The sequence below is a fragment of the Thermobia domestica genome, chromosome 9, assembly GCF_964235325.1.
Source record: "Thermobia domestica chromosome 9, izTheDome1.hap1.1, whole genome shotgun sequence".
Classification (NCBI taxonomy): Eukaryota; Metazoa; Arthropoda; class Insecta; order Zygentoma; family Lepismatidae; genus Thermobia; species Thermobia domestica.
In genome coordinates this window covers 177,229,792-177,253,760 of record NC_137462.1, presented here as the reverse complement: position 1 = coordinate 177,253,760, position 23,969 = coordinate 177,229,792, and the positions used below count along the sequence as shown (strand labels likewise).

The window sequence follows — 23,969 nt, the reverse complement described above, 5'->3', positions numbered from 1 at the left end:
AGTAGAAGTTCTCGTAATTTATTTTTAACTAGTTTTCGTAAACGGTAATTGATTTTTTAATACTCGGCAATTACTGAATAAATTAAACTAATCTGATACTTACCTATACACTATCATAGGAAGAGCAAGTTCTTCATCAGCATTTCCTGTAATCAGAGACTTGATATTTTCCTTATCATCATTTCCAGCGCCTTAATATACAGTCTTGTTTCCACGTTCGGCCAGAACCATTACAGTTTTGGGGTTAAGAAAGAAGGGAGTTCGTCTCCGTCGAACACTCTTCCCCAAATCCTCAAAAGTTAAAACTTATTGCCGCTCCTCAAAATAACTGTATTCCTCTGTAATCCAGTATTTAATATTTTCTTCTGTATTCGTTTCCGGTTTGCAGATAAATTTTGGGAGATTCTCTCGCTGATGTTCGGGTGTCTTTTCATAAATCCTTCGTACCATTTTCTGCTAGGGAAAGCACTACTGACCTGAAGATTGAATTCAGCTTCTAATTTTCTAACGTAACTCAAAAGTTTCTCTTTTAAAATTGGGAATGCTCTTTTCCCCCACCATTATTATCCAATTACCTAGTATATTTTCTTTTCTGCTGAGAATGTTGTAGCACCTTCTAATTTCATGCTTAGTGTTTTCTGGCCCTTACGTTTATTCTTCAGAGTAACTCTTGGAATCCAAATGCCTTTGAAGAGGCATAGTAGCTCATTCTCTCATTCAATGCTTTCATAGTTTGTCAGAGTGTGTTCGGAATAGTACTCGTATTTCTTTGGGCCCATGTTTCTGAAAAATGGAAAGTTAATTCAAGACCTTACGATTGAAAAAAGAAAATAATATGCAGAGTATTGAACTTGGGAATTTCCAGGAGAGATCTCTGGAAGCGAGGTAACTCAGTTGATAGAGCGTTGTCTTCGCATTCAGGATATCGTGGATTCAAATCCCGCCACCAACCATCTTGACTGGGGTTTTCCAGAGTTTCTCTCAGTCCTATTAAGCAAATGCCAGGATGGTACCTAGCAAAAAGGCGCAGCCGATACCTTCCCAAGTCCTCTATTCTGTTATTATTGTTAAATATCCATGCAAAATTACCTGAACCGTATCTTGTGTTTGTTAATAAATCACTGAATGTTTCACATTACTGTTCGGAAAGTGAGGCTAATTGTGGTTTCAGTGTGAATTGAATTGTTTTGAACAGCGAAGAGAAAAGATAGTCATTGTGACGCCCCATTCCCCTAGGAGTCCGTGGTTGATTCAAACCATAAATAAATAAATAAAATAAAAGTAAAGGTTCCAAACCAACCCCAAACCCCACCGAAGAAAGGACTACGGTAGGTGAATCAGCGCGGCTCAAGATCACTCGATTAACCTGTGACTAGACTGTGATTATCCAGTATTCACTCTGGGACAGGGTTAAACAACAATAATAGCAAAAATAACAAACCCAATTTCAGATTTCAAATAACAAATTTTATTACAATAAACCACAAATATCTGAACATATAAATATGGACAGATATTCCAAGAGGGAGGTGAGTATTTGCTCAAACGTTTGAAGAACAGATATTCACTATCACACATTGAAAATAGAACAAGATTAAAAGTACCAGAAACGAGTATAAACACTGAATTTAAATTTCACAACAATTGCGCATATTTCTCTACTCCTGTAGTTTTCAGACTAAACTTCGAATTCACAGATTTCTCCAAAATATATTTAGGCTCGGAGCAATACGTTATATTAGCAAATACCCTAGGAAAAAACTTTACTCTAAAGTCTGTTAATTATCTTTCCTCTTTTTCTTCTAATTTTAATTAAAATTTTTAATCGCAATACTTAATTCAAAATCACGTGCGCAAGCAAACAAATTACTAGCCAAACAAATCTTATTAGAATTGAATGAGTAACATTACGCACCTTACCCGAGAAAAAAAAAATGCACACGAGACAAAATTTCTTAATTGAGCAATTCTACTAATTACAGATATGCAAACCATCCAAGAGTAGTCATATGCACGAAAATGCAAGAAAATACATACGAAATATACATATTTGTCTCTTTCTGAGTACTTCTCAGTTGCTCGGCAGTTTCGGGACTCTACCTCTTAATGTTGCCCACGAAACAAAAACTTTTTTTTTATTACAATTTCTTATTATACAATACGTGGTCCTTACCATAGATAGATTATACAAATAGGATCACAATTTAATTGAATCTAATCAAGTTTTTAGCTAAGATTTAGGCTCCAAAAATTCAAACTAATCCAGTGCAATCTTTTTGACTCCTCAATTTGTGTAATTTCAGAAGAAAAAGATATATATATATACTTCCAACCCTCCTAATAGTCTCATCAATTATATCTAATCAACTCCACAAAATTCGCATTTCTGTAAACCAGTTTCATGTTACCCAACTCAACTGTTATTTCGAGTTCAATAACGACGTGAGAGAGATTGCATCAATACTCAGCTCTGACCAATATAAATCACAAAATAAAGGTAATTCAATGAATACTGGACAATCATGCCAAAAAAAAAAAAAAAAAATCCATTCAAAACCATATAATTATGTCTAGTGAGGTAAGATAAAAACTTGGCAGGGGAGGAATTTCTTCAGTTTCGCAAAAGTGAAAATACTGATGCTTATTCGGTGGAAACTAATCGAGTACATGTCAGCGACTGAATGCAAGTTATATTAACCCATTTTCAGCTCCCTAATACCACTACCAAACCAACTAAACCCATAAGAATAAACTACCAGTTAACCTGAAACTCACCAGGTTTTGACGAAACGCAATTTAGCGCCTGTAATTTTTACCTTTACGAATATTATTTCTTTCCTCTGGTAGGAACAGCTTCCGTCCTTTGGTCGAATACTGACTTTCAGCTAAACTGGGCCCGAGACGAAGTGAGTATGAGCGGTTTTTTTTTTTTTTTTTTTTTTTTTTTTTTTTTCGTAAGAAGTAGCGGAAAAGTTAATACTAAAAATCCAAGGCAATGAAATCCAATCACTATAATTACGAATGGAGTAGACTAAAGCCCCTTCAACAGGCATCTTTGTCTGGCCACCAAGGCTTCCTCAAGCACCGTCTCCTGGATGCCGGTTTAACTCCACCAAATTGAAAGAAAATACTTTTCCAGAAAGGAACAAAATTATCGGAGTTCACAATTACTAATGAAAAACTTAATTATGTTCACTGAAAGCATTCTCAACACACTCACTTCTCCTTTGGCCGCTCTTTTTCTCCACTTTTAAGATTCAAGCTAGACATGCAGCATGCTAACTACAAACTAACACGATGATCAAGCACACGCGAACTCAACTCCCCCGACCGAAGGTAATGCAGCCAGTCAGCCTCAAGAGGCAGCTGCTTCGCGAGCAAGACTTGCCACTCAGTGTTGGAAATTGTCTCTTACGTTATTATCGCTCTTTACGTCTTTCTTTTCTCTCTCTCTCTCTCTCTCTCTCTCTCTCTCTCTCTCTCTCTCTCATTCTTTTTTTAAAAAAAGAAACAAATTCTTTCAAAACACCTGATAACCACATAAACGCTAAACAATCGTTACTGTGTATAAATATATAATGCAGATACCTTATAGTTGAGTATATTTTCCCTACATTTAAATAATATTACGTCTATATTCTTAATACAAATCTTAGCATTTAATCAGATTATTCAATTTTTCTTAAAAATCGATTCAATGTGAAAATCTATTTCCATTAGCTGGATCGCTACATCATGAAGAAAAAAACTCAATTGTTCTCATCATAAGCGATAATGGTATTGAATATTACATGTACCAATCTTATAGGCTCTTCCTTCACTTTCCTTATCTAGTGCGAGTATCAAAAATGTTCGTTGCCATTCACTAAATAAGTGCAGCAACAAGTAAAGATGTCAAAGGTAAATGCCAGTTAAGTTATATAAAGAACTTTGTAAAAAAAAATATATATATATATATATATATCTTGAAGACTGCTAACAGCCGTTTACAGATTACAAAACTGTTCCATAACCTAACAATGAAATAAGGATGAAAGAATGACAAATAATACACAAAAATCTAAGAATATAACCGCTTGGCAAATCTGCACCCCTGCTGTCCCACCAACGAGTGCTTTCAGGAGATCTGAACTTACCTAGTTAAGGCATCAAAGATGATTTCCAAAATGGGATTACAATACTTTTCCCGGATCGCCCTCAGGTCTCAACAATGAGATGAGCATCAAGCACCGAGAGGTTCGGATGTCTCGTCTCAAAATCCTCACGGACATCCAGATAATAGAACACATTAAATAGAAGAATACTATGCTTATTAATTAAAAGCACTATGTGTAGAAAAGAAAAGAAAAAAAAAACGTAAGAGAAAAACAACACTGATATAGATGTAACACTTAATTATTTCCACTAATATAAAATTACATTTCACGATGTTATAATCCTTTGTCTCACATATATAGATGAATGAAAGATTATATTTGGGATTCACCACAAATACTTTTCTTACACCACTCACTAATGCACGTGGAGTAACACTAAAGTAATCCCACGACTTAAGTTCCTGGCTGCAGCGAGAAGAATTCGTAAAAGGTTGATAGTAGTATCCAGGAGGATGAACGTAGACAGTCGCACTATATAAATTAGAACATTGATCTACACAATGCAATGCAACTCACCCACAGTGACCACACAGAATTGAATTAAGATGAAATCCAATTACTCGAAACACACAACCAAATTTCAGAAAAGTTGTAGACAATTCGTCTGGTAATTGTTTAAGTAGTCTCTGGTTTTTTGGACTTTAGAAAAAAAAAAAAAAAAGAAAAAACTGAATATGAAGAATCCATAAATGATTGCGTTGATACACATTAGTTACGGATCGTATCACATCTTGAACTGTAAGCTCAAGCTTATGGTTCATGCAGTGAATGACAATTAAGTCGTTGTTCAACAGTTTACATAATCTTGTTGCAACTCCACTGTAACAACCCTACATCACAGTGGTCCTGTATGATGAATGAGAATACAGTGGATTTCTCTCTAATCGCTGAATACCACTATTTTCCATTCGCCTTGCCACCGCAGTCTCTCACGGTACCACATAAAAGTTCTTGGCGTTGATCATATGTTAGGAATAATTGTACGAAAGTAACTCAGGATGGTAGATTAATATTCAATAATCGATTGTATAATGTTTGTGTGCTCACGGTGTTCAGTGTTCGAAGAATTGGGGTGCTCTGGTTGGAGTGCTGGTCATTGTCCTGTCATTTAGGGCGGACGGAGTGATTCTTCGTTTCAGGAGCACTTCGATACGTCGTGGAGGCACTGAAGAGGGCATATCGGCTATGAGAACCCTCTGCCTACTATCGATGAACCACCAATACGATATGACGCAAGTGACAGTTCAATGAACGACCATCCGACCTCTCATTGCCTCAGTACGTGGTTATGCTCGAAGATATTTAATTGTACAATACGGGTTCGTTCGGGTTGCCCTCGAAATGCTCCACAACATAAATTTCTTTTGTTGTCCGACAACCTTCATACTAGTAGCAGATACATGCCCTCTACAGTTATTGCGATTAGTCTCCGTTTACAGTGGCCGGTGTGCTGAGATCTTCAAACTAATATCACCATACTCTCTAGAGTCAGACTTTCTGTGGTGTGATTTTCGTGCAAATTGCGCCATATACCGTATTCTGAGACATATAAAATATGTTAACATTCTTGTTTAACATCACACAGAGTAAAAATTCAGCTTCGAATACGAGAGGAGTTATATGGGCAAAGTAAGAAAATTGAACAATTATGATTTGAAAGAGACCACAAAGATATAAGTGGCTTTCATCGAAATGAAAAAAAAAAAATGAAATGAAATGAAATCTTTAAGTTTTACGTCCCACGATTATGCCGGTTAGGCTAAAGGAGACTGTGATGATGAGACAGCTTCTCAGCCAAAGGGAAGAAAGTGTATGAAGTATATTAATTTAATTCGAAAAAGCTTTAAGTGCTTGAATTGAGTAAAATGAAAGATGCTTGGAATGAAATGAAAGATCAGACTCGGTACAAACCCTCATGTGAAGCGATTATTAAAAGTTGGAATACAAGAAATTATATTGGATCATGATTTTAGAAGAGGCGTTAAAAAAATATATATATTTTCTTTCAGTGACATTCTTTATTATCTAGATGAACAGTGAAGGAGAGTTCGATCAGGGAACAGGTTAATTTGATCAGAACTAGAAGGATTATATTTTCTTTTCAGATGATATGATTGCCGTTGCAGAATCTAAACCGAAAATTAGGATGATGTCAAAGAAGAAACTAAAAATAATGTGAGATTAAAATAAATATGAAAAGGATTAAAGCAGTGGTGGCTGAGATGATTGAGGCTGTGACAATTGTAGAAGTCTGAAGAAAGAAAATAGAATGGGTGGCTAGTTTTCTATATTTAGATAGTATTCTCAACGAAAGTATGAAATATAATTGATAAATAAAAAGCAAAGTGTGTTATGGTGAAATATCTTTAAGATGACTGTGATTAGAAGCACAGTATATGGTTCACTGAATGAAGAGTGACAAGAAGGAGTTAAATGCTGAACATTGCATTGTATGCAGCAGAAACATGAACATTACGAAAACATGATAAAATATACTGCGCTTGATTTCTCCGAAATTTGTATGTCGAAGAGAATGAAAAATTTAACTGATTGGAATGATAAACTAATAAAGCGCAAATACGAATAATAGAAGTGAAGTAATTAAAAAGACATTAGGACGTTGTTAAAGAAAGAAAAATATATTTTGACTGATCTGGTAGAAAGTACGATGGAAGGAGACAAGGAGGGTTGGGAAATTTAAAATAAATGGGTGGTATTCATAACTCGTACATCAAGCCGAAGTTCCCAGAATCATAGTATACAGAAACTTGTAAATACTATATGTTTCAAGTGACCCACAAGTGATAGGAGAAAATTATGATTAATTACACTGCTACAGGTATAAACCCAATCCAGCTAGCTCAAGTAGCTTCCCATTTATTTCACAATTTTGACAAATTTAGTTGGGGTCTACAATCATTGTTCTAGTTGTCCACCTCAAGTTTTACATGCCAGAGATGCCATGTGAGAGGCATGTTGTACTTTGGAGTTAATCATATTTCTCACAAGCAAGCATTCCGTGATCATGAGCATACTTTTAATTTTTCCCATTTGTAACTTATAATTGAAATACTACTGATTGAAACTGTAGAATACGTATTCATATTTAAAAAGTGACTTACCTTCATTTTCTTCCTGTACTTGGAATTTTAAATACTAACTGGGATCTTCTTCAGCAATCATTTATGCTGCATCATCGGACTCTCTTGTAACCTATAAACCACAATTAGAAATGGAAAGGATTCGGTGACACAACATAAACCGTTGCTGAAGATCCCTGCGAGGATTAAAAATTTCAATTAAAGAAAGGAAATAAAAGTCACCTTTCTTATTTTGAAACACTTTTTTTGAATCATTTATTTTATCTAATTTAATGTTTAGCTATGCAAAACTGGAACATGATATTACACGATTCCTGTACATTAAAAGAAAGAAGATGAATAAAATTTACTTAATTGTTTTTATTTCAGTAATTACCACATGCATAGATCTTGAAGATAAACAACAACAAACTTCCAGTGCGCATAATAAAATGACGCTGAACCAAATTATTGGCAGATCTTGGACGTTTTGCGTCCAAGGAAATGTGATACTGCGACCAGCAATAGTACAGTCACAAAGAAAGATAATGACCAACCGTGACAAACAAAAATACGAAATACCTTATGTGCATAATAGGTATGTAATGTGGTGAGTGTGGTTGCATGCAGTAGCGTGGGGTAGCCAGCAGGTGGTGGTGGCTTGAATTGTGTTCTCAGCTGACTTTGTTCTACCCTGTAATGACCAGATATTACCAGGATTGGATTAGGTGAAAGTGCATTTTTTAAAATAAAAAATTATAGCTTTTGTAACGTGAGTTTTAGTATCACTTTCACAAATATGAAACTTGTTGAAATTCCATGTCAGTTTCTAAATTGTATTTTTGGTGAATTATGTTGTGTCAAAGTTATTAACTGCAACGCATATTTTTCTGTGTAATTTGGATTCAGAAACATTTGATTCCTTATAATTACATCATCCGTGTAAAAACATTTTTCACTCAGAATCTGTAGTATTAGCTTCCAGAAGCTTTATGAAGGTTTGATGTGGAAAAGGTATAATGAAAACAGTAATTTATGTACAAAAATGCCTGCGTGTCGTAATATTGATTGGAATTGGATCCTGAGAAATTCCGTAATTATGTTGATACCTTGCGGAATAGGATCAAAATTTGTTAAAATTGAAGTAGATTTTGGGTATTGTTTTGGTATTACTCCCGTTTTCATTTGCCATGTCATTGCAACAGTTGTTTCTATTGATCGTAGTTTCTTTTCACATAAAGGGTGTAACTTAGAGGTTTTTACTCCTGCTCTGTATAAGCTCTCTACGTGTAAGAATGTTCCATAATTTGACATAAGTGATGAATTACTTTTACGAATGATCATATGTGCAGTACTCAGGACATTGATGTCCTTCATGTTCTTTGTGTTCCACTTTTGGGGTTTTTGTACAAATATTCTTTTTCACAATAATTGGCGTGGTGTTAGAGATTACCTAGAGGAAGGTTCTGTTGCAAATTTTCTTTCATCGAATAGTCGCGTCGTGAGGAATGATGATCAAAATCTGTATTACATACTTAACATTGGAATGCACGTATTCGAATGGCAATGTCAAGAAAAAAACATTCTAATGAACATTTTTTTTTTTTTTTTTTTAACTTTATTGTTAACGAAACAAACCTTGAAATGTATAGAAATGTCTAAACTGAAATTATGAATGAAACTTATTCTGAAATCTGTTATTACCAAATTGAAGCAATAGTTTGTCGTAAATCTGTGTGATTATATGTGCTGTAATAAAGAAAAATCTGTAATTATGGGTCAGTGTATGGATTGCACATCGTGTTTTGATTTGTTCATGGCCTTATGTACTTTGTGGTTTGGTTTGGGTTTTTTTTTCGCCCATTTCATGTAAATATGTTTTATTTTTCGTTTTATATGATTTTCTTCCTTTTTTTTCCCCTCAGGCTGTGTTCAAATTATAACATTAAATGTGGAAAAGTTCTGAAGACGTTAAGTTAGATAAAACAAAAAGATGTGTTTGGAGCAGATATATGTAAAGCAAAAGAGTTAATACTTTGAATAAGAAAGGGAAGAAAGAAACTTACAAGTAAGGGACCATATGGTTGTCACGCAAATCAGATACAGACATACGCCATCTGATTGAGCATGAAAAGATATGGAGAACACAGAAATTTAAGGTGCTAAGGGCCATAGGGAGCGGAGTGAGGAAAGAGGAAACATTGAATGTCGGCAAAATTGAAGAAAGTCAGGAATGACGGGAAAAGTTAATTTCTTGCAAACAGGGAAAGAAAGTCAACCAAAAGAACGAAACTAAACATAACAAGGGCATCAAGACGAAGAAAGATCATAATCAGGGTTGCCATCCGGACCGCAGTGTTGCCAGCGCTGCATAACATTGATATGGAAGATATAGCACAGTATAGCAATTCATACACAAGGAAAAATATTAGTAACACAAAAGACAATTGAAAAGACTCTGTACACGTGCGTAAAAAGGCTTAACGATAGTCGTGAGTGAATAATGTACATGAAGGACAAATATAGACATGAAAGTGAAGGGGGTACACATGATAATACAGAAACGAAAGTGTTTGGGAGCATCGTTCCATGATGATGATGATGGTCGCTGAATTTCCCAATGTGAAAGCATATGCAAGAAGATCAGCGACTATGACCAAACGGGATTTGCAAATCTTCCTGGAAGAAGTTTTGTGGCCCGATCTTCAGGGTAAGGATCGTGTTTTGCTTTTGGTTGACTCCTGGACTCCAAACAAGGATGACACTCTTTACAACATGACCGTTCCTAACGGTGTTCAGTTCTACAAAAAGCCGATTGCTCCGAAATGTACAGGTCTTATACAACCTGCTGATGTGTTCTTCTTTCGTCCATTCAAAAACATGGTGAAGTTCATCACAGATACGTTAGTGTTCTCCAGTATTAATGTGTGGCAACGTGAGAACTTTCTCCGCCTTCAGTCATTTGTTCATTACCAGTTTTCCTCTAGGCAATTCCAAAAGATGATACGCTTTGCGTTTTTCAAATGTGGCTACTCCAATGAACATCCTGGACAGTTTGAAATACCTTCCGCATATTGCTTTGAAAAAGGACTCACAGAAGAATGCTGCAGAGACGCGTGTGACCAGCTTGCTTTCATTCGCTGTGCTCACTGCGAGAAATGTTTGTGTGTTGACCACGCATTCATTCGTGATCTTCACGTCAACTGCAATTAAACTACAAATGGTGCGTACTGTTCTCTATTTTCCTCCATTTGTATTCACGCGGGTGTAATATCCACTCACGACTACGTTAAACCTTTTTACGCACGTGTACAGAGTTTTTTTAATTGTCTTTTGTATTACTAATATTTTTCCTTGTGCATGAATTGCTATACTGTGCTATATCTTCCATATCAATGTTATGCAGCGCTGGCAACATTGCGGTCCGGATGGCAACCCTGATTATGATCTTTCTTCGTCTTGATGTCCTTGTTATGTTTAGTTTCGTTCTTTTGGTTGACTTTCTTCAATTTTGCCGACATTCAATGTTTCCTCTTTCCTCGCTCCGCTCCCTATGGCCCTTAGCACCTTAAATTTCTGTGTTCTCCATATCTTTTTATGCTCAATCAGGTGGCGTATGTCTGTATCTGATTTGCGCGACAACCATATGGTCCCTTACTTGTTAGTTTGGTGTAGAGTGCATATAACCATGCGCCAAAATAGTTTGAAAGAAACAATTTTCAAAAGTTCTTGACATTCGGGTTGGAATAAAATAACAAAAGAATCCATATTTGATTTCTCACGTACTAAATGTTCTGCTGTTGATCCATCTGTCCTCATCCTCACCACGTTAAGGTTTGCGTAGTAAGACATTTATGTGCACGAAATAATAAAATAGTTTATTTTTACCTGTTTTGTTTTGTTTATATATAATCACCTGCGATATTTCATTGTCTTTCCACCTTTCTAGTAACATCTTAGGACGGAGGTTTTTCTTTTTTCCTTTCTTTTTCTTTCTTGCTAGAATATCATTTGTATTTACATCCTCTGATTTCCTCTTGATTATGTAGAAAAACAAAACTTCCATTTTTGAGTACAATATATAAATATAGTAAAGCTGTAAATGTCGAAAAGTTGAGGACTATAACTTTTGATATGTTCATATTAATATTCAATTAGTAAAATGGTATAGATGTATGAAATATTGTATTTTTCTTCAATTGACATTATACTGCTAGATGCATAAGGAGAAAGAAAAGAAATAAATCAAAAGCGTTTTATGTTAATGTGGAGTATCGTCCCAAACATTACTCTTCATGTAAGAATATTTAAAATAATAAGACGTTCGATCCCTTAAAAAAAAAGTTTCTAGTGGATTTTAAGTTTAGACAAACGTATTAGAAGAGGGTTAATTGTGTTCTTCCATTGTTTGCTTTACGTGTTTTATTTGTAGCTCGTTTCAAATAAGGCTGTTACATTGTTTGGTGTATTTTTATTTAGAGGTATGTGCTGTATGAAATAGAATATATGTACTGTACAAATTTTTTGTGCGAAAAATAATGTGTGTGTTCCAAATTCATCTTTCTTACAGATACATAAGTTATTTTAAACGATAGTAAATTTGTGCTGTGGAAAATACAGGGAGTGAATAATGGAAGTGTAACACTACTCTCCCCCTCCCTCACCAACTTGGACCTCCCAAAACAGGATTCGGTGGCCCAGTGTCGACAACTTTGGAAAGCCATCAGTTTAGCGAAGGAAGACGAAAGTAATATTACGGTTAGGTTCACCGAAGGGTATAAATAGTAATGTGCAGATTTAAATATATATATATACTTTTGCCCATGCTAACACACTCTCACACAAACCTATTCCAAGGACAAAGCGATAAGAAAACAAACTAACTTTAACCACGAGTTACTTTTCTGTTCTTCAAACAACACATCAGATTGCACGGGGAGAAAAAAAGAAGTTACTTTATGTTCCGCTATATAATAGTTTTGTCTCTAAACAGGACCAAAATGACACAAACATTAGGCAAAACATAATAGAAAATTAAACTTAATGAAAACTAAAGAAAATAATATAAGTAAAGATATCATAACACTTACCAAGCACACCACAAAACCAGGCTTATCAGATGTTATCCTTTACGGTAACGTGTTTTCAACCACGAAAGTTACATTGTTTTATTGTTTCGGACGCGTGATTAATGCAAACAAATGTAACTGAATACTTAGGAAACTCCATCAGGTTAAGTGAACCTTCCTGATGTGCATTGAAGCGACCTTTCGCTCCTATTTTATGCTGCTTTGAAAGTTGAAGGGCCTTCTAAAATAACTAGGTAAGTGAAAATGGAGGTGTTGAGTTACCCTACCTTACCAACTGGTGCTACAGCTCTTTGTGAGCCTTGGCCTCCCTAACAATGTGCTTCCGTGCTTTTCTATCCTTGTCAGTCTCCCACCATCTCTTCACGTTTAATCATTTTAAGCCTTCCGTTACGTTGTCTATCCACCTTGCTATTGGTTTTCCTTTCCTTCTTACGGAATATCTTTGCTCTTTCATTATTTTTCTTTGTATTCTCGATTCTGGCATTCTCTGTACGTCGCCTAGCCATCTTATTCTTTTGAGATTTAATAAACTTTACAACAACTTCATTTTTCAATATACTGTTTACTTCTTCATTGCTACTTATTCTCCATATATCGTCTTCTTTCACTGGGCGGTATATCTTGCGTATTATTCTTCTTTCGAATCTTCGTAGAGCTTCTTTTTCTGCCTTGTTCATGACAAATATTTATGCTCCGTACGTTACGATTGGCCTGATTAATGTTTTGTAGATGGTAACCTTGGTTTTTCTGTTTGAGTTTGCTTCTGATTAGTTGCACATTTGCGTAGTAAGCCTTGTTTCTCATATGTGTCCTTTCTCTTATAGTTTCTCCCTTTTTGTTTTGTTCGTTAATTGAAATACCCAAATATTTAAACGAGCTCACTCTTCCAAATTCTTTTCCATGTATAACTATCCTTTCTCTTTAAATTTCTCTGGTTTTCTAGTGATAATCATGAATTTTGTTTTGTTGACGTTTGTTTCTAACCCAAATTTAAGTTATTTGCTTCTTCTAATTTTTGATATGTTTCCGCCAAGTATTTTTTTCTTTTAGCCACTATTGCAAAATCGTCTGCCTATGCGCAGATCTGAGTGCTTTTGATAAAAATTAACTTTTTTTTTTTTTTATTATTTCCTGTACAGCTGCATGCAGTGCTATAATAAAGAACGTGGTGGATAGCCCGTCTCCTTGCTTGACTCCTTCGTAATATTGAAATTCTCGACTTACATCATTTCCTATTCTTACTTTAGTACTTGTTTGGCGCACTATCATTTGTGTTAAATTAATTAGCTTACTGGGAATGCCCATTTGCTGCATTACCTTAATGATTTGGTTTCTATTTACACTGTCAAAGGCTCTGCGATAGTCAACAAATAGAATTATCAGGTCAAGTCCGTATTCGTAATGTTTTTCTATAATTTGCTGTAGAACGAATAACTGATCAGTCGTGTCTCTTTCAGGTCTAAATCCAAACTGCTATTCTCCGATTATTATTTCTGTTTACTTTTTCATTTCTTTGTTAATGTTCGTTAATATTTTGTACACTGTGCTTAGTAGCATTATCGACCTATAATTGCTGCAGTCTGTGCGGTCTCCTTTCTTGTGTACTGGGCAGATAATTCCTCCTTGCCAATCCGTAGGCATTCGTTATTCTTCCCAGGTGCGCTTAAGGAGTTCATGAAATTCTCTCTTCATTGTAACACCTGGCATCTTTATTAATTGTATTGTTATCTGACCTTCGCCTGGGGCCTTATTGTTCTTCATTTGGTTTAAGATTGTTTCCACTTCTTCATATGTTGGCTGCTTCTCTGTGTCGTCCCTTGTATTCTTTCCTACACTTGCAGTGGTTTGTAAATTCCAGCTGATTCTTTCGTTGATAGGTTTATATTGTATGACACTTCCTCTCACTTCTTTTGAAACGATGAATCTTGTTCCATATTGGCCAGTTCTTTGCTCCGTTCCACAATAAAACACTGTGAAGTCTTTATCCTCTGTTTTTCAAGTGCCTTGCCATCTTATTTCTTGCAAGGCCGCCGCTTGTATTCCATACTTCAATACTTCCTACGCTATTTCATGCATCTTGCCCGGTCCTAACATACTTTTCACATTCCAGGTTGCCAGAATCATGTCCTTATTCCGTTTCGCCGATCCGTTTCCTATTATCCCGTCCTTCTGAGGCACACTTTCGGCTTTCTGAACGGTTATTTTTTTCCGGCACGATGTTGTTAGCATCACGCCCAACCCCCACCCTGGAGGACTGGGTGATTTTTGTTAGGGTTGTCTTCCCTTAGCCTTTGTGGATCCCTCCACGAACTGCAAGGCTGCAGTGCTGGTTTTGGTCCACCCTGGTTGGCTCCAGTGCCTACTATATCTAGTAGGAGTTTCCCTATCCGCCACCTGGGGAGGCGCCTTGAGGGGCCCCTTGCACGTTGGGCCTAGGAGATCTTGAGTTACAAAGTTTATAAACTTAACATGCAACATAGTAATTAACGGTAGTGTATATATATATAATATTATTCGTGAGCATATACCTTGTTATTACATACCCTATAGTAGTGGTGGAAAGGAAAAAGACAATGGGAACACACGACGACGTGTGTGACAACGTTTATATATTGCAGCACGCGAGGATGCAAAATATACAATAATCTAAATGTTGTAGGCAACAAAATACGGAAACTGCACTGTCTTGAGTTTTGTTTAAAACTCTAAACCTGATACGTCCATTTCAGATTCAGAATTCGGGAGCACAGATACAAAGATACCAGCAGGATTCGGCACGTTCTTGTGAAACTACTGCTTGGTAGGAGTAACAAATCGTACCAGAGGTTCCACATACCTTTTTGAATCCTTGATTTCAGTTTAGTATGTTTCTTGAAGGAGGACAAAATGGTGTCCAGTGGTGGTGTCTGCATCGAATAGACTTGTTCTCCTAGACCACTATACGTTTGTGGTTTGTATGCTATCCGTACTGCCTTTGAGATCGATTGGCTGTTGCAAAGTCAAACGGGATAATCATCTTGCGTCCCATCAACCATTGTCAAGGGCGGATTTTTGCTTGATGAAGTCATATCCACATCCTCTTGTTCTGTTTCCAACACCTATCTCCTTTTCAACCTCTGAGCATAATTCACGAAGTTCCTGCCGCATTGGCGGTACGAGTGCTCTCTAACCGGGAACACGTGCATAGTCGGCACACACAGAGATCTAGATAGCATATATAGGAAGTGGAATAAGTGTAGTTCCTGTTTTGTCCCGCGCACGCATCTGAGAACAGTACGAGTCTTTCATACTTCTCTTTATCGAAGGTCAGTTTTATTACATGATACAGGAAGGAACAGACAATACTGGCACTTTCCGTTGCAACCCCGTTTCATTGGGAAACATGTAGGAGACCAGAGTGCTGCATGATGAACATATACGTTGAAGAGATACAGCCACAAAAGGCGTTTGTAGAACTGGTCCGGAATCGGTAGCTTTAAAAGGGGTAAGTTTTGTGCATAATCGAATTCCGAAGTGGAGACCGCTCTAATTTTTTAAGAGCTCGTCTTTCAACGTTTTGTGTTGCTTCACTTTCCGTTTGTGTAGAATGACATCTGAAATTTCGATATTTTTTAGGTTACTTTCAAAACAAACATTACATACTTTAGTATGTGGTAACGAAAAGCTTAAATCTGCGAACTGGTTGAAGTACTTCTCGTACTTTTTTGTGCAATGGAGACATTTACGTCATCCATGACAGCAGCATAGAAATCCACAAAGAGGTCTCAAAGCTTCGCAGGTTTAGGTCTAGGTTCTTAAATACTTTAGTTTAGTGTCCTTCCGACATAATGACTTTCCTTGTGGGAATAGACAGACAATATACGCAGATTAACTCTTTTACAGACTTCGTCAGTTTCATGTGTCATGCGTTTTCCCCTTCTGTCTCGCAAGCTTTGCTCTGCCTTCAGCTTCTTCTATATTCGTTCAACCTTCCCCGTATCAACATTAAAGACCGCAAGAAGAAAGATTTACACAGTCATTTCCTTTCACTTGTCCTTTACTTTGTACTTCTAAATGCAGCTTTTGTGTGTGATGGCATTTCGAACATTAACCTTCGGGTCTTGACGCACCATGAGTCCAGAAAGTGCAATGCTGCTCGTAGTCTCCTGTAACCCAAAAGGATAGCCTTGCCGTTCTTTGCGTCTTCAATGGCATACGTTTGTAGCATTTTTTTCTTGCAGCATTTCTCAATGGCGACAGGAGGTAGGTCACACTCTTGTTGCACCGACAGTCCACCCTTTCCAATGTATTCTTTGCCTGCAACGACAAAACACAATAGCATTGTGTAGTACTTCAATATTTTGCATAAGAAATATATCACTCTTAACCCTTGCCTAACCTAATATAGTTCTTCGAATGGTAGATCTCACTATAAACCTGTGAAAGTTTTATTCGAAGTCGCTAGTATTAATTTTTAGAGCACTGCCCTTTTTTCGTTTTTCTGGCGGTGTCCGTATCAAATATTCTTCTCGAACAGACTGGATATGTACTTTGCACCAATAAACAACCTTTGGATTTTTCATTCGAATCCACAATCATTTAGCGTGGTCTCTTCCTTTTTCATTTTCTTCCGACGCCTTGTCTGATTTTGTTTCCCCGCTAAGCAATAGTCCGGGATTTCCAAAAAATGTTTGGATATTTATAAAACTCCTATACAACAACAACAACAACAACAACAACAAAAAGAAAGATCATTACCTTCGTTTTTAATAATAGTTATCTTCTTTTATGTACATGTTTGTACTTTTAGAAGGCGTTTTCATCCCTCCCCTTGCCCGATTTTCTAGTAAATCCGAAAACCGAATTTGAATTTGAAATCCGAATTACTGATCAGGACTTTGGATTTTTAAAATCCAAATTTGCCCAAATCCGGCTTTTTGACTGTACAGTTTTAATTTCCACATTAACATCGAGGAAACACACCAAATGTACCGCATTTCGCCTTGATTTTGCTACATTTCTTTGTCAGAGTTAACGATTTTCTTTTATCTCTTTCTTTCCTTCCGCTTCTGTCGTTCTTTTTCGGCTGCTTCGATTTTGTCCATTTCGGAACAAAAGCATTAAATATGTCTCTGCACCTGTGCTTTCACTTCAAGCGGGTCTTGCACAACAAATTTACACACATGTCGCATTGCTTCCTCGCATATACCAGTGCTTGCTTCACTGGCCGCAGACAGTAGCGCCCTCTGTTACCCACATCGGGAAACGGCGACTCACTACCGATGATAACTGTTTTTCGCACAACTGACGCGTCGAATACGCATTAGAAGCAACGGAAAAGCCAGGTAAGTCAACACGCCTTCTTTTTCTGTTTTACGAGGAATCGAGTCGAGGTAACTCCACTTACCTTGTTATTGCAGGGACTCTTGAATTCTTCCTCCAGCTAACCTGAATATATCACCAATGGCGACCTCCTCCTTCATCGCTAATTAAGCATGCATTTCAGTGTTTCCACTGCCTTCCTATAAAAATCCAGAAATACAATTTCATTATAATACAAACAGTATTTTATGAGTGCTACAAAAGGGATAGAATGAGATTGACGATATTGTTCTTGAAACTACGAAACATGTGAGTTATGGCAGATTTCATATGTAGTTGGTTTTGTGACTATCGTAATTAAACGTTCTTTTGTATGAAAGATGAATTGATAAATATGCGATAATGCTTTTTGTATGTGCACGGGAAGAGTCCACTTTAAGAAATAAGGTTATTTTTCACCAATATGTTCTGTGTTTCACATTGTGTATGTGTGTGTGTCTTCGTATATAAATAAACAGCTTCATGTGCTTGTATTTCAGGAAAATTTTCTCTGATTGGGTGAAGATAGCTTTCGAAAAGATGTGACAGGCTGTGTGTTGTAGTGCTATTACACAGTGAATAACATTCTTTTCTCAACAGGAAATTTCAGCCATTCACCAGTCATCAGATGTCATATAAGACACGAGCTCTGAACACAGATCCAGAAATGCTATCCATCGGTACGTATTTTATCGTTAATTTTCAAGATAATACTCTTATATATACACAGTCGTTGTAAAAAAAATCCTAACCATCCATCTTCTTTTTTCTTTTTTTTTTGTTACAAAAGAAAAGAAGAAACAAAAGGAAAAAGTAAATATGAATCGTTTTTCATTGTTTAAGATCTTTATTTCAAGTCAGAGTATTAAATTGTTCTGTAAACGATTGTGATAGTATTGTCTTTTCAATGAGATTTTTTTAAATTAATAAAACTATGTTACAGCCTGGTTTTCGTTAATCGGTAACCATTCAAATAAATATTCGTTTGTATATATCAGCAAAACATTTTTGTTATTTTCGTGTGATAATGTTATGGCCTGTTTTTCATTAAGCTGTGCCATTAACGTTGATAGTGGTTAGTATGTACACTCATGTCCAAAATTATTGTTGCATGCCTATAAATATGTTGTTCTAGGAATATAATTTGATAACGAATTCACCCGGTATTTCTTATAATGTTAGTATGTGTATAATCGGCAAAGACATGTATGTGGCAAATTTCATGTCAAAAGAGCAGTAAATAAGAACAACAAAACGAAGATAAAACTTTCTTGTCAATTTAGCAATATTTTCTTTTACTCATTCCAATTTAGGTATTTATAATTCTTTTCCTATGAAATTTACCACAAATATACATTTTCCGATTATACACATAGCACCAGTATTAAAAGTACCTGCAAAATCATTCTCAAATTATATTCTTACAAGAAGACAGTTATAGATATGCGACAATCATTTTGGACATGAGTGTACGTACGTTGTTTGTTTACCTTTTGTACTAAACATGAAATAAGTTACCGGTACTTATTAGGAATATGGTTTACGTTATTTTAGAGGGGTAAGGTTGTATTATTGTTTATAGTTATAGTTTCTACTTCGTTTGATACTTATAAAAGTATGTTGGGTATCGGGATAAATGATATATTATAGACATGCAGATGGCAAACGTAAATATTAGTAACCGTGAATGGCAATGAATTATAAATCGAATATATTTCATAAATTTTGTATAAAAAGGAAACAATAACTTCCAACGTTGAATAGGATATTTTAGTACATTGACTAAATATAGGAAATAAACAATTTTATACCGAATTATAGCAGTTTAATTAAAGAATAGGAGTGAAAATCGCTTTCTTTTAATGAGGAAGAAATTTAGGTACAAAAATGAGAAAGAATTAGGATTTTACAAATTTACATTCAATAGTATAAAGTTAATAGATTCCCGAAAGGAGCCAAGGATGCACGAATAGATACGAAGAAGAGGAAATCAAATGTGAAGTATCCTGCAGCATCCCGAGACCAAAAATTAGAAAATTAAGTGACAAAATTTTATTCTCGGACCTCTTCAACCTGTGAAAAGACATTCCTTCTTTTTAGTTAAGTAAACGGGTACTCTTGAATATTCAGGTGAAACCTTTATAATAGTAACTAAAATTCGGAAGAACCTGGAATGTTAAGGGAGTCATGTTGTTCATGCAAATCTGTGAAACTAAAGTTATCATAGAAACTAAAAATATACGACGTTGGAATATTTCATGTACTATATTATTTGCGGAAGACTTATTTTAATTATGAGTACGATGTTTAGATAAATTCGCACCAGTGCCGTCACATTCTCTTGGGTAAGCTATGAAAGGGGGCGTGTTCTAACTTGTTTGTGGTGCATGCATTAGTAGGCCTATAAACGAAATTTTATGAATGCAGCCAGTATGCCTTAGTAGGTTGTTTATCTTGATCATTGTGATTTCAGAAAACCCACTCGAGTGTCACATGAATCCTCTATGGTACATTAATTATCGATTTAGTAATATCCGGTAATATCAATATAAATAAATAGGAACCTACTTATTTGATTTGACGTAACGTCATTCATGTATAGTAGCCGTTGAATAGTGGTGAGATAAAATAAGCATAAAAAAATCATCAATCGTGGATACATGAAATCTCATTTGCTACCTTAAATGCTGACTAGACTGGATAATATACTTATGCTGAGGGTTCTTCAACCTGTATGAATCACATAATTAGCTTTTCTAGATGATGACTCTATCTAATGAAAATGTTATTACTATTGAATATATACATCAATGATGCCGGTTACATCAACAGTGGAAGTGAAATCATTTATTATGCGTTTAGGTTAATTAGGTTAGGTTAGTTAGGATAGGGTTATGTGTTTACTTATTTCATGTATATGTATAATAATTACCTGCTCGCGAGATTTCGTAGTTGGATGATGTGTAAATGTGTCAGTGATATTGGCCATGAAACATAATATAAAGACATCTAGTTGTCAGTAAATAAGAATATGTTGTTTCTTATTAAATGTATATGAAAATGATACTCGATGCTCTATTTCATTCAGTACCATTGCAGTATATAAATCGAAGGACTTGTAGCAAAAACAACCGTCGTCGAAACAAGTTTTTTCAGAAAATGAATAGAAAGCTGCTTGTTTGTGCATGTTTTTAGAAGATATCAGAGACATGTATAAAGAAACAGATTTGCAGTTTCTCATACTGTGTACTAGAGAAAGCTCTCTTTTCATTCTTCAGAAAAATTTTGTGTCTTGACAAGGGTTATTTTTCGAAAAGCTCCTCAATTGATATTAAAAATGAATATTTTTAATTAGATTATAGACAGACTTAATCATCAGGATTATATACTTGCAGGCAGACAAGATTATGTATATAAATCATCATCATCTGCTAATATCTACCGTTTGTTGGAAGGTAACTCTTGGGCCGTGCCGTGATCAGTTTCACACACGACAGAATAGAATCGCTTATAACTCAGGCACTATTAGTCCTACACTAATATAAGTATACATTTTTTGAAAGAACATAAAGTGACGATAAACTTTTAAAGGAAACTTTTTCCGAATTCGATCTTGTAAAGAATCTGTGGCTAAAAAACTGTCGTCACGCGCAACCAATACTATGTAAAAATGAAAATAACAAGAAAGCCATTATATTTAGCTCAAAAATGCACTGGAATTAAATTGTAGAAGACAATTAGACAAACAAAATGAAAAAAAAAAAAAAAAGTTTGGATGCTCTAGTTCCAATGGTTACGGAGATATAGTGAATAATAGAAACGGCTAAAATGTTGGCTTTCTCCCCCTCCCCTCCCGTGAGGTATTTTTTCTGGCATCCGGCATTTTTGTGATCAGTGATGGGCATATATTAAAAAAATATCGGATGCCAAATTGTTACATGATTTGCCCTTAGAACTCAGTTTTGAAGCCCGATGCCTAGACTATTATAAACTTCTTTGTCTTTCAGAATATTGCGACGTCTCCGTGTCTTGCTTTAATTGATAACCTAAGTTTCTGCAGACAATCGTTTTACATTTATGGGTTGTTCCCGAAGTCACAGGCTTCCTAATCGATGTTGGAATACACTTGAATCTGAAGCGAATTATTAATCATCATTATTTTCACTCGAGTTTCTGTACTTATGGGATGAAAACTCATTATTTGAATGATGATCTTTCAGATGAGTTAAAAGCTTCAAAACCATCCACACATGAAACTCAAAAAGCTGTGTAATCAGGACAGGTATACTGTCATGTTATTGCAGTGAAAAGGGTCTGTGTCAATATCATGTCGAGATTTTTCTTTTTCGTATCAGCCTTTGTCATTCAGTTTCTAAATAGCATTCAGTAGCGACTCTAACCAATTTTTACAAGAATAATGAAAACATAAAACAAAATGCTTCAACGAACACAAGAGAATAATATTGCTCTGTATGTTTCTCAGGTTTCAAGTTGAAACATAGTTGAAAGGCAAGAAGTAGAAGAAAATTATAATAATTATTATTATTATTATGTAATAGTTATTATTTATAATATTCACCTCGTATTGTTTCCGTAATATTTAGTATTAAAATATTGTCCTGTTTGTGCTCTGAAGTTACTTAAGAACATTTATATATTTGAGGAAGGAGAAGTAAATTCCACACAGATAATTTTAAAATACTGTTTATGCATAGGCTGAATAGAATATCCATAATATTGAGAAGATTTACAATTCAGATCTATATAAAAAAAAGTAAGACATACAGGGTATTTTATTTTATTTACGTACAGGAATTTCAGTATTTATAATTGGTTGGTTGGTTTGGAATTAGCGCTCCTTTCTTTTCAACATCGAGACTAAATTGGACGAGACTAATGCTTAACCCTCACCACATGAACTTCGATTAACCGGAAATCCAACCTGGTTATCGTATACCAAAGGTGTGTTAACGCTAACTATTTAGCCAGCAAGGAGTCAACAAGGAGCAGTATTTGAATAAGAGTGGAGTGCAAGTGTAAGCTATAAAAATTAGGAGGAAAAGCTGGTAAGATAAGGATATATACTATATGAGAATAAAAGCAGCTCCTTTCTTCTTTTCTTTCTGTTTTGAGAGAGAGCACTTTTGTTTTTAGAGATACAAGAAAAGAAGAAAGGAAATTGTCGAAGTGGGGGAAGAGAGAGACAGAAGGGAAGAAAGATAAAAATAATTAAGAGGACAAAAAAAATTAAGAATGATCAAAAAATGGATCGGAAGATTGTGATTTTGGCCAAGAATTTTAGGAATAGTCAAAAAAATTGTTTCAAAAGATCGCGATCGTGGCCAATAATTAGTTTTTGGATCAGGAACCACAAAATTTTTGAACGGACCCTAAATCGAGTTTTCGTATTTTGTACGGAATAAGCACGTCATACTGAGTTAAGTGATAGTTTGGGTTTGGCTACACATATGTAGTTCTCCAGATATAAGGCGTACAAGAAAATTTTTGATTGAAATATATTAGATATTTTGATCCAAAAGAGAGGAAATTCAATCAAAATGAAAACGGAAAATCCTTTCCCATTCCTTTCCTTTTTTCCTGATAAATTTATATTTCCAATAGCCTTGAAGCTCAGAAGAAAATTTTGTTTAACTAGAAATATTAAATTTGCATGTGCCAAGTTGTGTGGAATATTAACAGTAAAAATTATGTCGTCTAATTTTCACTACATGAATGTTATATTTGGTCTAGGAATTAATTCGTGCGGTTGGTACGCACACATTGAAGCTGTAGTACAAACACAAAATACATAAATACCTTAAGAAAAATATTGTCCATCGCTAGCCACCACTTTCGCCCATCTGTCAGGCAATGTACGGATTCCGTGGCGAAAGAAGTCCTCATCCTTGGAAGCGATCCAGTCAGAGACCCATGTTTCGATATCTTCTGAAGAAGTAAACCGCTGTCCAATCAAATCGTTGTTCATGCAATCGAACAAGTAGTAGTCCGAAGGAGCAACGTCTGGTGAATACGGCGGGTGGGGTAAAACTTCCCATCCGACATTTTCTAAATAGGTTTTGACCGGTTTTGCGACATGTGGGCGAGCGTTATCATGTTGAACAATAAGTTTATCATGTCTGTTCTCCCATTCTGGTCGTGTTCTGGCCAGAGCTTGCTTCAAACGCATTAATTGTCGTCGATAACGTTCTCCATTCATAGTTTCACCCGGTTGCAGCAGCTCATAGTACACCACACCTTTCATATCCCACCATATGCACAGCATAACCTTTGCACAGTGAATA

At 35.7% G+C, this 23,969-nt stretch overlaps 1 protein-coding gene across 5 annotated transcripts in view; it reads left to right on the top strand.

Annotated features, from left to right (window-relative positions):
- LOC145660453 (2-aminoethylphosphonate--pyruvate transaminase-like) overlaps positions 1 to 23,969 on the top strand; it is a 70,331-nt gene that overhangs the window by 7,994 nt on the left and 38,368 nt on the right. For 2 of the 5 annotated variants that reach the window (XM_081725490.1, XM_081725489.1), the window contains exons 2-3: positions 7,628 to 7,835; positions 18,268 to 18,347. In XM_081725490.1, the coding sequence (XP_081581616.1) occupies positions 7,690 to 7,835; positions 18,268 to 18,347 (226 nt within the window). In that variant the 5' untranslated portion in view covers positions 7,628 to 7,689. Of the gene's footprint in view, positions 1 to 7,627; positions 7,836 to 7,946; positions 7,966 to 18,167; positions 18,348 to 23,969 lie in introns of those variants that run through there. The other 3 variants (XM_081725491.1, XM_081725494.1, XM_081725492.1) reach the window with 3 other exon arrangements.